The sequence below is a fragment of the Cucumis melo genome, chromosome 3 (assembly GCF_025177605.1).
Source record: "Cucumis melo cultivar AY chromosome 3, USDA_Cmelo_AY_1.0, whole genome shotgun sequence".
Lineage (NCBI taxonomy): Eukaryota > Viridiplantae > Streptophyta > Magnoliopsida > Cucurbitales > Cucurbitaceae > Cucumis > Cucumis melo.
Window position 1 is genome coordinate 1,345,602 of NC_066859.1, and position 17,164 is coordinate 1,362,765.

Genomic DNA, 17,164 nt, shown 5'->3' on the forward strand with positions numbered 1-17,164 from the left:
ATCTCATCTTGAGCTCAAGGAGAACCATTGTTGATGCTTAAACTTCACGTTCATTACGTATGGGGAATTCAATTGAAGGAGAGAGAGGAAAAAGAAGCAGCAGCGAGCTCTGCTAGATCTCACCCTCTACACTTTGATTTTTCAGCAAATCGGTAATTTTTGGATCTTCGTGTTCCCCAAAGAAATTAACTTATAATTGTTAACTCTTCCCCCAAATGCACCCTAAATTTGTTCTTCATATAGTTATTGTTGGTATTTCTTAGTAAAGTTTTTGTGAAAACACATTCACATATTGTATGAAAATTGTTACTTATTTAATCAATTTTAGTACAAATTAATTTCATGAAATTAAATTAATTTATTTTTTCTAAATTATTTGACTAAAATTAATATGAGAACGAAAAAGTTATTTTAACTTTAAAATTTAAAAAAAAAAAAAAAAAGGGAAAAACCCTACTACGCGCTCTCCTCCCTTTTACTTTTGTTTGGTTTTTCCGTCGCCGATCATTATAGTCAAGCCCTACGCGACTTCGATTTCTTTCTCTGCTCTCGCATCACCCTCGCAGCGGTAGGTTCCCGCCGATTGTTTCTTCTCTCTTATCCTTCCGCCGTCGCAGTCGCCGGTCGTCGGCACATCCTCACCACCACTTTTCCTTATTCTCATTATTCCGTTGATGGTTGTTTCTTACTTGTGTGAGCAATAATTGGTTTGCAGGAAGATTTTTGAAGTTTCACTCATGGATCCTCAACCCGAACCAGTCAGCTACATCTGTGGAGGTATAACTGTTGTGTGTTTACTGATTTCGGGATTGGATATCTCCCGCTGATTATTTAGGTTCTTTCGTTATGTTATCGGATGCATCTTTTAACATGTGTTAAGTTACTTTGATTAATTAAGACTGTGGGAATTTAGAAGTTTTTTTGGTTTGAGTCTACATTTAGAATACTTGCTTTAAATATACTCCTTTTCGACTATGTTTGGGAATTGAGAGATGTAAAATTTGTGTAGATTGTGGAATGGAGAACACTCTGAAGCAGGGTGATGTTATACAGTGCCGGGAGTGTGGTTATCGTATTCTCTACAAGAAGCGCACCCGTCGCAGTAAGATATTTCTTCTGATTTTGTTTGTTGTTATTATTATTTTGAACATGAATATGTCGTCTGTAAATATGAATTTTCTGTTAAAGATGTTTGGAATTTTGAATCTCATCCAATAAGTTACGATTGATTATAAATTTTATATGGAACAAGAAACATAGATGAGCTATTTGGTATGAGTAGACATTGAAGAAGTGTAACACATGTGGGTCAAACTCTGCGACTGGTGGCTTTGGCTGATTTTGCATCTAGGCATGGCTGGGAGGTTTTAAAATGGTTATAATCATTTTATCATCTTCGAAGATCACTCCAAAACATGTTTTGCTCAACCAAAATCAATTTGACTGTATGAAAGTCACATTTAAAAGAATTAAATCGAAAGGTAAATTGATTTTGAACTATAAAGACTTGTTTTGGAGTGCTCTTGAGCACACCAGAAGTGACTTTAACTCTATCAAAATCGTCTTCTTGTGTTGAGAACTCTATATCCACTTCACTACTTCACATGAGTTGATGATCGGCTACGTTTTTGCTACTTTTTTTCTGTTTTAAAATCATTTGATCACTCTATAACATCCATGCTCAATGCTGTTTTCTTCCCGGTCAAATCTTATTTACCTTCTTTGTAGTTCATTTGAAGATTCGAGTATTGGGTAATCTAAAACAACTATTTTATTGACTTAGTTTGTTTTGAAGTTTAGAGCTTGCACATATATCCAACTGTTGATTGGCAGGATGGTTGTAGTTTGGGCAATATACTGTCATAACATGATGTAATTCAGCAGAATTTATTATACTTGACCTATGGCGATAATTGACTGGAAAATTTGTTTCTTGGGGTATCCTTGTGATCTTTTATGACTTGGAATGCTCTCTTACTACAAGTCTTGTGATCAAATTTAGATTCTCTTTATGGATGTTAGAGTCTATTCTTGTAGTTTAGTTTTTTCAATGTTTTTGTTGTATGGGTCAATTTGCATTACTTTCTGTGTCCTTGATATTTATTTGTTTCTTTCCAAATTTGAACTCTAATCCAATTCTTGCCTATTACTGCAGTTGTTCAGTACGAGGCCCGCTGAAATGCTTATTCTTGCGATGGACTTCTAGTATCATGCATATTTTGTAAGTTTCTTTTAGGAAAACAAAAACGATACTCGATATGGACTAAGGACTTGCTGTAGTACAAAACATGTTGATAACGCTGCTTAAATATTTTTCATTATCCTCTTGTGCTAACTCCATATCCAACTGATAATATGATATGAATGGTTTATCTCTTGATAGACTGGATGGTTCAGTTTTGCATTTCCATATCTGCATTTGATTCATATTCCTACTGATCTTGTACTTGTCTTTCTCTGGGCCTCTGGATTTTGCCATGAAAAATGATAAACAGATACAGAAAATCAGTCCCTTTCTTCCTGTTCTATCTGGAATCCCTCCCTCTTAGCACAGTGTGGAGTAGGTTTCTCTTTTCTTATTATTAAATTTCTTTTTCATAGTGAAAAACATACGAAAAAAATTATTTAATTTGGTTCAAGAGTTTAAACACCTCCTAAATACAAGGATGTCTTTAGATTTTTAATTGAAAATTTTATGATATATTGATGATTGTTTAATTTTAAGCATATATTTCTTTAAATTTTTAGAACCTTTTAATATGGTGCAATCTAGAGCAATCAATTATTTTTCTTTAAATTCAATAAGCTTTATCCTTTTCCTTTTTATTTTAAAACTTTCACCAAATAATAATAAACTTAAATTTATAATAAATGTACTTTTTTTTTCATAAATTGTTTTTTTTTTTTTTACTTTTGAATTATTTAGAGACATCAATCATATTCCGAAGTTATCGTTCTAATTGTCAAAATCATCATTTCCACACCTTTCGACAAAATAGTAAACAAAAAGCATGAGCCCGAGTTTGTTTGCTATTGTATATAGTTAATACTTAAAATCCAAATTTCAATATTGTATCAAGTATCTAAAATTTATGGAATTTTATTAAATGTGTTAAATTTTCCAAGTGGGCATAGTTTTGTTATAATTTAAATTTATTGTTTGATACTGAAATTTGGTATCAACTTTGAGTTTGTAATTTTTTGGAAGATAATCAAATAAATGTCGTGCAAAATAAAGAAACTTACACCGATGTGGTATTTTGCCACTACGAACACAAATCAGTAATTGTTTAGAAAGTATAAAAGTTAGAGTTTTATTTTAGCATACCTCGAAGTATTTTATGAGTTCCATGATTATATAGGAATAAGTTTCATAACAATTATTTGCTAATTAATTACCTTCTTGAGTAATTAATCAAATTGTCACTAACCATTGTGAATCGTCAAATTTAATTTACTAAAGTACAACACTTCTTCGAGCTCTATGAACATTCCTATGAGTTTAAATAAAATAGTTTGTTATTTTATATTATGTTTCAATGTTGCATAACTCAATCCAATAAACAAAATATAGGGTCATTTAAATGAAAATTTGAACGGTATAGTTGACATATGGTGGATTCCATTCAAGTAATAACCTTAAGGAATCAATATTAAATTAGAAAGAAATATCATTGGAGAGGTTTGAACACATGACTTCCTTAGATCAACTACTCTAGGTCCGTTTGGTAATGTTTCTATTCTCTATTTCTTGTTTCTTTCTTGTTCCCTCTTCCCTGTTTCTTCATTTTTAGAACAAGAAATAAGAACGTGTTTGATTACTGTTTATTGTTTCTTGATTTTCTTCTAGATTTATTTTTTATTTTTCACATCTACTTCAATAAAATATTAAACAAAAATATAGGTCATCCATCAAACATAAAGAATAAAATTATCAAAAGTTTATTCATTTAATGCGAAGAAGTAGCGATGCACGAATAAAAATAATAACATAAACATAAAATTGTATCTATTCTTCAAATGTTGCCAAATTTGATTAGCAATATAATCTCTCACTCGGGTCACTTCTCTTAGATGATGTCGACTCACTTCTTAATCCATCAATATCAACAATCTCGTTAATATTTTGTGACTTCTAGAATGTAATATTAATTTTAAAGTAAGTTATTATGTCTTCAATATTCAGAATCGAAAGAAATAAAACAAAATTTAACCTTTAACTCTGCTATCACAACGAAAATCCAGATCCGCACAAAGAGAAAAATGAAAACTATGGATTCGGCGAAGAGGAAGAGTCAGACGAAAACTATAGATCCAACAAAGAGGAATAATCAAGCTAAAACTATGGATCCGACGAAGAGGAACAATCCAATGAAGAGGAAGAGTCCGAGATGTAGAGGAAGACGATGAGAGGCGAAGAGGAAGACGGTGTGCAGAGGAAGACGGTGAGTGAAAGAGGAAGAAGATGATTATTAGGGGAAGACGATGGAGATAAGAGGAAAATGAAACCAAAAAAATAATTAAGAAAAAAGAAAATGAAACAAATAAAAATAATTGAGAAAAAAGGAAAAGGAAACTAATAAAATTAATTGAAAAAAAGGAAAATGAACCAATAAAAATAATTGTGAAAAAGGAAAAGAAACCAATAAAAATAATTGAGAAACAGTAAAATGAAACAAATAAAAATATTTAAGAAAAAGGAAAAGAAAACAAATAAAACTAATTGAGAAAAATGAAGAGGAAACCAATAAAAATAATTGAGAAAAATGAAGAGGAAACCAATAAAAATAATTGAGAAAAAGGAAAAGAAAACCAATAAAAATAAATTGAGAAAAAAAGAAAAGAAACAAATAAAAATAAATTGAGAAAAAGGAAACTAATAGAAATAATTGAGAAACGAAACAGAAGAAACTACTTTTTTTTTTTTTGTTCCCAATAATTTCTTATAAAATGACAAACGTATCTATTTCTTTTTTTTTTTTTTAGAATGAGAAACAATGAACGTTACCATACACCTCGGAAAAAATTAAAACAGAAACAGGAAACAACAACGTTATCAAACGGGCCTTCTGAGGCCATATTAAATCATCAACCATCCTAAAAGATTAAATTAGTGGGTAATGGTAAACTTAGTTGTATGAAAGATTTAGAGAAAAGACCTAATTTGACTATGAAATTTCACAAATATCCAAAACTAAGATTTATTTTTCTTAATTAGGAATTCACATATTTGTAGGACGATTTTAACCTTATGATTAACATTAATTATATAGATAATTCGAAATTAAGAAGTATATTTTGCCTTATTTACATTATATTTATCATTATTGTGCAAATTATATTTTACTTAACTATGATCTTAATTAACGTAAAATCTTAATTATTAATGAAAAAACGGTACCTTATATAATTTATTTTAAATTATCATCAAATAATATATCTTTGAATATTGAAATAATTTTCAAAATTCTCTTTCTTAATTATTCATCAGACGCATAATTCTTACATTCTCATCTCCGTTATCAATAGTCATTCTTTTCTGTTACATACGTCACCTGCAATTTATCCAATTTCTCCACCAATTCCGGTACATTTTCCGTCGAAAAGTTAACGAATTTTTTCACCGATTCCAACCAGTTTCATTTTTCATCTACTTATATTTCGTCCATCATCGATTTCAATTCCGTTATTCACAGAATCTCAATTTATTTTGTTTTTTCGTTCTCCTTATGCATCCAGTTAATTGTCTTCCTTAATTCATTATATTTTTCTGTACTTCATTAAATTGTAGTAGTCCTAGAACTTTAACGTTATATTCTGAAATATTTGTTTTAGACATATACCACTTCATATATACAACAATGCATATATTTATTACATATAGTCCCCAAGGAATATCAATTGTCAGTTATGTGAAATAGTTTATATATACCCCTTCATATATACAATGATGCATATAAATTAAGTACAGTAACCGATTAATATGATATGTGTTTTCTGTTATTTTTTAAATATATATCCCTTCATATATACAATAATGTACATAAATTGACATACAATAATTGACGAATATGATCTGTGTGTTATGTTTTTCTTTAGATATATACCCCTTATTATTTACCATAATACATATATATGAACATCCAATAACCGTAGAATATCATATGTTTTTTCAAGTAAGCTCAATTCTGTCACCGAAAATCGGAACATTCTTTCAATTTCGGTACATCCAGTTTCCTTATTCACGTAATCTTATTTCCTCCATCACCGATTTTGATTTCATTCTTCACTAATTCTTAGTTTATTTCGTTTTTTTGTTATTCTCATACTTTTGGTTAGTTGTCTTCCTCAATTCTTCATATTTTTCCTTACTCCATTACATAGTATATTTCCTAGAACGTTTTAAACTTCGATTCTGTAATATTGCATTTAAATATATACCACTTGATATATACAATTTATAAATATATGTTGACATACAATTTTCAAAAAATATGATATATCGGTTATGTTATTTAGTGTACATATACTCTTTCATATATACAATAATACATATTAATTGACGTACATTTACCGAAAAATAGGATATATTAAATTGATTTATGAATAGTATATATGAAATAATACATTGATTTTATGAATGAAATTGTTTTCAATTTGTTAAATTGAGTAAGAAAAAAATACAGAACATGAGAAAAAAATTTGTGTATGTACCATTGAATATATTCAGTAGTATATATGTAACAAATCACAAAACATAAATGTATTATTTAATAGCATATGTGAAAAATCAAAATAGGAGGAACATTACCGGAATATATGCTACGAAACAGAAGAAAGAACAAAATTTTGAAGGAAAAAAATACATGCTACGAAACGTAAGAAGAAAAAACAATTTTTTTAAGGAAAAAAATATATGCTACGAAATAGAAGAATAAATAATATACAAAAAAAAGTAACTGTATCACAAGAAGCAAATCAGAAGGAAAGAAGAAAGAACAAATTTTTTTGGTAATAGAAATCGAGGAAGAATGTCGGCGCCAGAATTGATGATCGTGAGAAATTAACTTTTGGTTGAGCATGAAATTGAAAATATTTATTTTTGTAGGATAATTAAAAATATTATTACCATATAAGATAATAATTTATATCATATTTAAATCATTCCAAAGTTAATAAATATTAACTAATAAATACAAATATATATGTATTAATAATTAAAGAAGTTACAATTGATATAATACATATGATTGTTGATAATTAAGGCAAATATTGTTCAAGATTAATGAAATTTGGATAATAATGTAAACTCGCCCATTCTTTTTTGGAAAATGTTAGCCCATTTAGGATTTTTATGTAATATATTAGAAAGAAAGACCCATTGTGTAATATCATATAGCAATTTAGGCTATTTTAGTTGAAATCCCTAATTGTATAACATTAACACTCACATCACTTGTGGACTTGCAATATGAGAAAAACTTAACAAATAGAAATCAATATTAAACGAAGAGGAAGTAACTTTGCGAGGGCTGCAACACTTGATCTCACTGGACCACCTACTCTGATACCATCTTAAATTACCAATCAACTCATCAACTTTAAGTTGTTGGGTCAATTGATGATTTAAGGGCACATAAAACACAAATAGGTATCCGATCCAATAAAATAAAATAGGGATTCAGTCAAGATTGGTAAACCCAAGGAGGCACCATATTGAGGGGTATGTTGAGATGTTGAAGACATCACATTGGAAAAATCAAAGAGAACCACACTTGTAGATAAACTACTTCTCTCCTAACCAATTGGTTTTGAGATGAAACCTCGTATTATCAAATATGGTATAAGAACCCATAAAGCCTAAACATGTATTTGGTTCAATATAAAGAAACTATGATTTGATCAAGATTGGTGAGCCCAAAAGAGGCACCATCTTGAGAAGTTATGTTGAGAACCTCACATTGAAAAAACCAAGGGGACTCACACTTTTTATATGATAGATGAGTTACTCTTCTCATAGTTAATTAGTTTTTAGATGGAACCTCATACTATCAAATATCATATACAATGTGTATAAAACTGACAACAAATATTTAAATTCTCTTTAACTTCGTTGATTGAAAAGATTAATATTTCTTAAGATGATCATATATATAATTTCATCTTATCTCGAGTGAATTATGAATTTCTGCCTATAAGGGCTTGTTTTTTTTTTTTTTTTATTGTTGTGAGAGTTACTTGAGTTGTTGGCTCAATAAGCCTACCATTTTGAGGACTTGGTGGGAGTTGGGACCATAATCATGCAAGATGAAATTTACTTCTTTCCATTTACGAAACCAAATTAGTACTTCTCTTAAGTGCTGATTTTGGGACTTGAGGTGTTAGAATTTATGCATAAAACCTCGTAATTTATTAGTTTATTAATTTAGTTATTAATTATGCAGTATTAATTTATTCATTAATCAAGAAAAAAATCCAAGATCATATTATATATAGTTATGAATAGTATACATGCAGTTGACATGTAGGATTAGGTTAAGAAACAACTTAAAGGTTTGTATTATATGGATAAGGTTAAGTGCCTTATTTTGGTGACATTATGGTAATGACCCACCTTATAATAGTTCTAAAAGGTTTGATCCAAATAATTAGTTATTTACACTATAAGAAATTTTGAATCTCCCAATGCCGATTTAGACTATCAGGAGATATAGTATCTCCTGAAGCAATAACCGGAGCATTGAGAGATCAAGTATCTCTCGACGCTACACGGTGTACGTCGAAAGATAAAGGCAAACTTTCGATGCCTTAACAAAGATGTCGAGAAATAGTGGGGAACTCCCGATGCCACCAACAGTGCGTCGGGAGCTCCCCATATCTCCCTACGTTTCTTGTATCGTGTCGGAAGATATGGAAGACAATAAATATCAAGAAGGTTCTTCCGACAAAGAGGGTTTAGGCATGGGGAGTTAGTAGGATTTCTGTGACAGCGTTAGTACGTTGTCGCGAGTTTAAGGAACTCCCGATGCGTATTGAGGTGCGTCAGAAGTTCCCTTATAAAAACTCTCCTCAAATCTGTATTTTCCATATCTGAGAAGGAAAAACGAGAGAAGCGAAGGAGTCATCGAGCACCCTTGCCCTCATCTGTGTTTCCCATTGCTGCATGTCCCATCACCGATCATTCCACTGTCGTCTGTGCCACACCGCCCCCTATCCTCCCTTAGCCCCCTCGCTTGCCTTTGTGTATTTCAATATATAATTTCTTTTCTCATCAATATGTACATGATTTCTAGAATGCATATGGAATGGAATGAAATGCATTTGTACGAGGAATGTTGTTGTTGTTGATGATGATGATGATGATGATGATGAATCTAAGTAATGGAATGCATATGTATGATGAATGCCTATCTTTATTGAACAAAAAAAAAAATTAAACTACATGTTCCAATGTATTATGTGATGTTAGTAACATAGAAAATTTGACTCTGTTGGTTAAAATGTTAGTAACATAGGAGGAAATTTGACTAATTTAGTTATATTAGTAACATAAGAAATTTGGCTTAGTTGGTTATATTAGTAACATAGGAAATTTGGCTTGATTGGCTACAAACCTATAGGCTATAATGGTGTTTATAAATTTATTTTATTTATTTTTTGTATAAAGTCATGGTCCTATAAACGACCTATGGGTTGTAATGGTGTTTAAAATGTTTTCATTTGTTCAATTTTGGTTTTTGTGTATACAGTTGCTATGACCTCATTCTCGAGCAGTTTCTATGAGTCAGATGATGTGTTTGAGGAGTTGGACATATCCCCTTACACGGAACCTTTTGTGGGTGACACTTTAGGTTAGTCTCATTACTTAGATGACACTTTAGGTGAATTTCATAAGTTGACATGAGTTCGTACCAATACTACTTTTTTTAATAGATGACTCTAAACCCACTCATAAGACACATGGCCACTCCCGAAATATGGAGCTGGAGAAATACGTCCACAAACATGGAAAAGTCCAATCTCCATCACATGAAAAACTTCAGTTCAGTAACAGTATTGATGTTGCCGTCATAGATGCATTTCTAGTCTGGTGCCTTAGGTTTGCAGATGTTCCACCAGAATATATTGAGATTGTGTTAAGGGTCGCTTTATAGGTAAGTTTATTAGTTCACATTCAAACCTACAGAAAACCTAATCCATTTGTTCTTTCCTTAATTTATAGCACTATTTCATGTTTGATTTCAAGATCATGCACTTAATAGATTCGTTGAGCATCAAATGTTAACATCTTTTAAAGAATACAGAGCAGACTTGCACAAACATTTTAAGAAATGTGGCAACCCTGAGCAAACACGTGCCAAACTACCTACCAGATTGAAGAATAATTTGAAAGATTGGAACTTCTTGTGTGACCATTATCTAAGTCAATAATTTCAGGTGATTTATATCTTTTGATGTAATATCGTCATTGTGTAATAAGTACTTAAGTAGGAGCAATCATGTATCATTTACATCTTCTAATGTTACTTCATGTAACATTTTTGTTGTTTGCATGGAACAATCAAGGACTAACAAGGTGAAAAGAGGAAAACAATCATACAAACACAGTAGCGGGTCCTAGTTGTTCCTACAGAGACAATCTAAGCTTAGTGAAGAATAAGGTGAACTAGTGGGACATTTGGAGCTATTCAAAGAAATGCACACCAATAGGAATGACCAGTTCATGAATCAAGCAGCTGAGGATGAACATGTAGATTATCAGGCATTTGTGGTTTATTTTTTAGTTTAATTGAGTGCATAACTTACCTATTGTTTATTAGAGGATCAATAGTATTTAAAGATGTAGATTCAATTACATGGATAAAATAGACATTTGACCCAGTTATAGTTACGAACAACTTGTGAACAGTCGATTTACATAGACTGATTTTATCCATGAACGCAACATATCTTGTAGTGCATAAATGTACAACTATAGGTTTATAGTGATTTGTATCATAATTAATGAATGTTGATTAATTAATTATGGAATGGTCCATTTTACCATTTCTCAAAAATTCAGTATCGCAAGTGAGGTTTGTTGACAGACACATGGTAGGGAAGACATTTTGGAGATATCCCATACATACTGAGGAGATCACAATTTGGAGAAGAATTTCAAGATTGATCTACAAAGGTAATTCTTCTCTACCAATCAATGCTTAGTCTATTTTATACAGCATGTGATGTTTGTATTATTTATGTACAATGTTGTGGTGTATGGTTTAAAAACTAGGTTTGCATAATCCATAGCTCTGGAGTTTTTGCATTAATATATATCAATTTTCTTCTGTTTGATTGTTTCAAGGGTTTGTTGTTTTGAACAAATTGAGTTTTGCCAGTTTGTGTCATTTCTTTTCTTGTGGAAAAGGGCCTAAAGCAGAGGTGAAAATCGAAAATTTAAGTGAAGATCGAAAAAGTTTTTGAACATGATATATTAAAGAAACCAAATATGTTGAGATTGATTACCAAATGTATAGTTGAAAATAAAATTACCAATATATTTCTCAAACTTGTTTTAATATGATTTCATCTTTGATAGGATATATTTACAAAAGCCTCCGACTCTTTTAAGAAAGTTGTGTGCTTTTTATGTCTACATTTTATCTTGAGGGAACATATATCACGCGTACAAACTAATTTTAGTTTGTAGGAAATTTGTACAGAGGGTCTCTAAATGGAGTCCTAAATGAAATTTGGTTCAACTTTCAAATTCAAATTTAAATGATCTTATAATGATGTCAACTAGTTGTAAATTTACCAAATTGATCTCATCCACACACGAGGCCTATTCGCTAACAATTTCTTCCTCGTTTCTCTTTCTCGTGTGTGTATAAAGACTTGGAAAAATATTAAAAATCTTAAGGCTTCATTAAAAAAAGAAAAACATTTTGATATCTTAATTCCCTTGTGCCAACCTTTTTCTTTAAAAAAAAAAAATAATAATGATAAAGTTCTTTTCCCTCCTCTTATTTTTAAACTACTTGTAATATAGAATAACTTTAGATTTCTTTTAACCTAAACTTAACAAATGGAATTGAAATTTTAGATTTGGTTTGATAACAATTTTGCTTTTTGAAAAGGAAGTCTGTTCTTTCTCAATTTCTTATTACAAATTGCAATATACAAAGTATAAGAATTGATTCTCAGTCAAACTTCATAAAAAAAAACTAACTTTTTTTTCCTTTAGTTTTCAAAACATGGTAAAATGTAGATTAAAAAAAGCAATAAAATCATTTAAAAGAATATTTATATATTTAATTTTTAAAAATTAAAAATAGGTAAAAAAATCATATAGATTCAAAAAGAAATTATTTTAAATGAAAAAACTTATGAAAATATATACAAGTATAACACAATATTAAAATTTATTTGTGACAACTCAAGATAGACTACTATTTACATCTATCATGATAATGGATACAAATAGAAATAAATAGTAAATTATATTGATGTATTAATTAAATAGTAGATAAACCATGATATTTTGCTAGTTTTGTAAATGTTTTTGGTTGATTTAAATGGATGTTACAATAAATAAATAGGAGCGGAATTGAAAGTTTAGATGGCGTATTTCTTTTTTTTTTTTTTTTTTAATTTAAGGAAAATAAAATGATTGGGTAATGGAGGATTGTGTGGCGATGGGGAGCAGGACGTGGCGTCCCATGAAACGTAGATTATTATGTGGGACCCTAGATGACTTGTCTCCAAATAATCCAACCAACACAATTTATTTTGCATTTATGTAATAATAATAATTATTCATGCTCAACGACAAACATTTCTTTCTCCTAATCTTTGTCTTTTCTCTCACTCTATTTTCCTTTTTTCTTTTTTTTTTTTCTTCTTCTAATTTTCATCTTATGCAAATAATTCATTTTAAATAATAATGATAATAATAAGACATTTGTGTTGCAAAATGTTTGGGACTTCCTTTTCTTTACCACTTCTAACTCAAATGATATACATGTTTATATATAATCCAAATTCATTTTATCACTTTCAAACTTATCCCATTATTTTTTACTTCAAAAGAATTTGACAGAAATAATGTTTTGGTTAATTTTTTTATATTTGAAAAAAAAAATATATTTTTTAATTTAAAGAAAAAAAAGGGAGACTACATATGAAACAAGAATTTATTTTTAAATTTAAAGAAAAACTTACCCCTATGTTATTCTTTTTCGAAAAGTAAAAAGATAATATATATTCTTTGTACGAAAAAAAAGAAAGAAAGAAAGAAAGAAAGAAAGAAAGAGAAAAAGGGAATTAAAAAGAAATAGTGAGGATTTTCAATGCATTTCCGTCGTTGCTGGGCTCTCTGTTATCTGTTGCATTGTGATTGTGGTTCATCTTTGCTATGCCCTTCTTCACTTAAACCCATTCCCCAATCTCTCCACAACCACAATCCCCCATGCCTTTCCCTCCCGATTTTCAGGTATAATCCATTTCTATTATCATCGCCTTTTCATATTCCCATTTTTAGCTTTAATGGAGTGACCACGAAGCATATGGAATCTAGCTTTTTACTTTACTTTAATCTCTACCTTCTTCAAGTGTTTGGTTCTGAATCTGCCAGGATTTCATGATTTTGTTTCTAGTTTCACTCCAAGGAATGAGCTCAATTTGGAAATCAAGCTTTTTTGTCACTGGTCTATTGGTGATTTCTTTTCTTTTCCATTTTTTTTTACAGAAGTATTGTAATTAAAGAGGGAGGTCGGTATCCTCTGATTGAGTCGGAGGTTGATAGTACAAGTTCTCTGTGTCAAAGGACGCTCATGTTGGGTCAACCAATGATTTAAGAGAACCTTTCCTTCTGGTGGATGAATGAATAGGTGAAGATGGAGAGGAGAGAGTTTGACAGCAAAATTAGAGGTGGATTAGTCAGAGCAGCTATTAATCAATATGGAGATGGTAAAGAGAATGGTATTTCATGGAAGAAATCACTCACCCAAGATTCCTCAGAGGTATGAATGGTTTTATTAAGAGATTTAAGGTAGTTTCAAATGGGCATTACTTTACTTTCATGTCTTTTTGACCTGCCTTTTTGAGAAGCATTTAACTAATTTTCTTCCTATAATAAGTGCTTCTATGAGGATTTTTCCTAAAAGTGCTTCCATACTCGCTAAATATGCTTTTAGATTAAAAAGATATTAAATGCTTCCACTTGACCAACCATCTGAAAAGTTTTTAGAATTTAAAAAAGAGTAATATACTTGGGTTCCAACATGCATCCATATTCATCCATCTTACTTTCATTATATATATAAAAAAGTGAATTAAAATATTTTGAAAAAGTGAACATTTTTTCATGTGTCAAATTATGATTGGACTTTTTAGAATGCAAAGTAACTGTAACATCATGAAAAGGTTTATTGGAAAATTGAAAGTAGTTAAATATCATGTGATCCAATTGCAGTATTCCTTAAAGGCAAGAGAGCTCCAAAAGGCAAAGACAGACGTTGACCATTATAAAAAGACTAGAAATGCAGCAGATTCCTTTAGTGCCCAAACTCAACTTGAACTTCTCAATGCCAAGAACACAGTGAAAAAGCTCTCCTCACTTTTTGACAAATCAAATGCCACCGCTCGGGCGCATAAGCAGGAAATCGAAACGTTGAAGAAGTCAGCTTCTGTCCAGGGCCTGCAGTTGGCCGTGTCAAGCAGTGAAAATCACCAGTATGCAGAATTGATGCGGGAACTGGAATCTGCAAAACTAGAATTAAGCAAACTCAAACTTGATATGGGTTCTGTTTTTCATGAGAAATTGCTGGCAGAGAAGGAAAAAGAAGAAGCCATTTCGAAATTTCAATCCCTGTCAAACTCTATTGAAGAGCTAAGAAAGGAGATTGATGAAATAAATGAAGAACAAGTATTAGTTGAGTTAGCTCAGATAGAGGCTTTGAAGGAGTTTCAAGAGATAGAGGCCCAGAGAAGCATAGAAGCCAAAGAATTCTTATGTGCCATTGAAAACAAGAGGAAGATTATTGATGAACTTGTTCAAGAGGTTGAAGGCTTAAAAGAGCTAGAAAAGCAATTGAGTCTCACAACATCAGATGTGAATGTGTTACAGAGGGAACTAAAGTTGGTGAAGGAATTAGAAATCAAATCTCAGAGAAAAGTTAAGATGATAGAATTGGAAAAAAATTCTCAGGTAGAAGAAGATGAGCTTTTGTTGCAGTCTATCACAGAAGAACTCAAGACAGCAAAGAAGGATTTGGCCTTAATACGAGATGAAGGCTTTCAGTTCATGACATCAATGGATGCTGTACGAAGGGAACTAAAACATGTCAAGGAAGAGGTTGCTAGTTTGAAAAAACCTAATGGAAAAACAGATTCAATTGTTCAAAAACTGAACTCTAAACTGCTTAGAGCAAAAGCAAAATTGGAGGCTGTATCTTCTGCTGAAGAGAAAGTCAAAGCAATTGCTTCTAATCTGTCTTTAAGCATAGAACAAATGAAGAAAGAAACGGAAGCTGCAAAGAAAGAAAAAGAGCTTATTGATGAAGAAATTAAAAACACTAAAGCAGAAATCCAAAAGATCGAATCTGAAATCGACTTAAACGAGATATGCTTACAAGATGCCTTGCAAGAGCTTGAAAAAGTGAAGTCTTCTGAGGCTTTTGTACTTGAAAATTTGAAGTCACTAACAGAAAGTACAATGAGATCTAGAGCTTCTGCAACTAAGAATAGCTCCTTTGTCACCATCTCTCGTTTCGAATACGAGTACTTAGCTGGTCATGCGGTTGCTGCCCAAGAAGTTGCTAAGAAAAAAGTTGCAGCAGCTCAGGCTTGGATTGAAGCCATTAAAGCAAGTGAAGTTGAAACAACAAAGACAATTGAATTGGCCGAACTTGAAATCGAAGAGATGAGAATGGAAGAAGAGAAACAAGCATACAGGGCAAACAGATCACTATCTGCAAAAAGAATGGTGGAGGGAGAGTTACAGAACTGGAGACAAAATCGTGAGAAGAATGTAGAAGATGAAAATGGGGAAGCAACAAATCGTCCAAAAACTATTAGGAGAAATGGAAGTATGACTCCAAGGCGATTAAAGTTCAGAATATCAGCCTCACCATCGCCTCATATGATGAATGGAAGAACCGACTCCTTTTCCATGCAGAAGAGAACGAAGGTTGTGAAAAATCTTGCCAAATTCTTCAATGGCAAGAAAGCTAAAATGAATCCTTGAATTGGGTGAAAGATTATTCCTACTGATTGTGATTGTTTCCGTCAGAATCTCCATGGCCTCATATTTTGCAATCAATGGGAGTGAGGAGTGAGGAGTTCAAATAAGGATTCTCTTTTCCCTTTATAATTTGATGTGTATAGAAACAGAATTCATTCAACTTTGGATTTTGCTTATTGGAGTAAACTAAATTCCAAAATCCAGATTATACCAAAATCTGCCTTGAATAATTGTCTTTATGCTGCTTCTTGGCTATGTATGCTCTAACTCACTAACTGCAGTTTTCATGAACTCTCCTATTATGAATTATCGTATACAGAAGTCAGGTTATTGTCTTCTTGACCAGATAAGTTCTTCATGTAAGAGTTATATAAAGTTGATGTAATATCTTCTTCTCCATGGCCCCTCTTCATTTTCTATTTTAAACATAACTTGCATTAATGGTGTCGGTTAGACCTAAAATCAATTAAAAAGGAAAGGAAGGAAAAAAAAAAAAAAGCTAGACCATGAAAACATATTGAAAGAAAAATCAGGAGTAACTTTAAAAACAAATTATTTAAATAAGTTTTCAGACTAATTACAAGTTTAATAAGTTTATTTATAACTTTACAAGGACTACGTTTGAGCATAATCGCTGTGTTTTACTTGTATATCACATTAAATTGGTTCCTTTTTTTTTATTTTATTTTAGTGTTTGGATGTTCATTTGCAGTTTATCGTAATAAGATTTTATTGATGGATTCATCGTAGTGGTCTTAATTACAAATTGCTTTTGATCATGCTTACTTAGGTATTTTACAAAAATAATTACGATTATTTTTTGCTTTGTCTTAAATGGAATCTATTTTCAAAATGAAATCTAATTGACAGATTGCGTTCTCTCAAATAGACATGGCCTGAGTTAAAGAGGCGTTGAGAGATCCAATACAATTATAT

The 17,164-nt window shown here is 31.1% G+C and overlaps 2 protein-coding genes across 5 annotated transcripts; both read left to right on the top strand.

Annotated features, from left to right (window-relative positions):
* Positions 1–2: 2 nt before the first annotated feature.
* LOC103485454 (DNA-directed RNA polymerases II, IV and V subunit 12) lies at positions 3–2,382 on the top strand. Of its 4 annotated transcripts, none has more exons than XM_051082003.1 (4): positions 3–152; positions 716–777; positions 1,010–1,102; positions 2,156–2,382. In XM_051082003.1, exons 1-4 carry the CDS (start codon positions 34–36, stop codon positions 2,176–2,178), a joined length of 297 nt encoding a protein of 98 aa, XP_050937960.1. In that variant the 5' UTR covers positions 3–33; the 3' UTR covers positions 2,179–2,382. The 4 variants fall into 4 exon arrangements, with proteins under 4 accessions (XP_050937960.1, XP_016899390.1, XP_050937961.1 ...); XM_017043901.2 differs by lacking the exon at positions 3–152 and adding an exon at positions 405–568; XM_051082004.1 differs by lacking the exon at positions 3–152 and adding an exon at positions 444–572.
* Positions 2,383–13,277: 10,895 nt separating this feature from the next.
* Positions 13,278–16,444, top strand: LOC103485459 (protein PLASTID MOVEMENT IMPAIRED 2). Its single transcript, XM_008443069.3, has 3 exons — positions 13,278–13,477; positions 13,733–14,006; positions 14,459–16,444. Exons 2-3 carry the CDS (start codon positions 13,881–13,883, stop codon positions 16,229–16,231), a joined length of 1,899 nt encoding a protein of 632 aa, XP_008441291.2. The 5' UTR covers positions 13,278–13,477; positions 13,733–13,880; the 3' UTR covers positions 16,232–16,444.
* Positions 16,445–17,164: the final 720 nt, after the last annotated feature.

Bases quoted from the DNA above. Each gene is read 5' to 3' on its own strand.
- LOC103485454 (XM_051082003.1), top strand. From the start codon at position 34: ATGCTTAAACTTCACGTTCATTACGTATGGGGAATTCAATTGAAGGAG. The intron at 153-715 runs GTAATTTTTGGA...ATTGGTTTGCAG, and splicing joins TTTGATTTTTCAGCAAATCG to GAAGATTTTTGAAGTTTCAC. The intron at 1,103-2,155 runs GTAAGATATTTC...CTATTACTGCAG, and splicing joins CAAGAAGCGCACCCGTCGCA to TTGTTCAGTACGAGGCCCGC.
- LOC103485459 (XM_008443069.3), top strand. From the start codon at position 13,881: ATGGAGAGGAGAGAGTTTGACAGCAAAATTAGAGGTGGATTAGTCAGA. The intron at 14,007-14,458 runs GTATGAATGGTT...ATCCAATTGCAG, and splicing joins TCACCCAAGATTCCTCAGAG to TATTCCTTAAAGGCAAGAGA.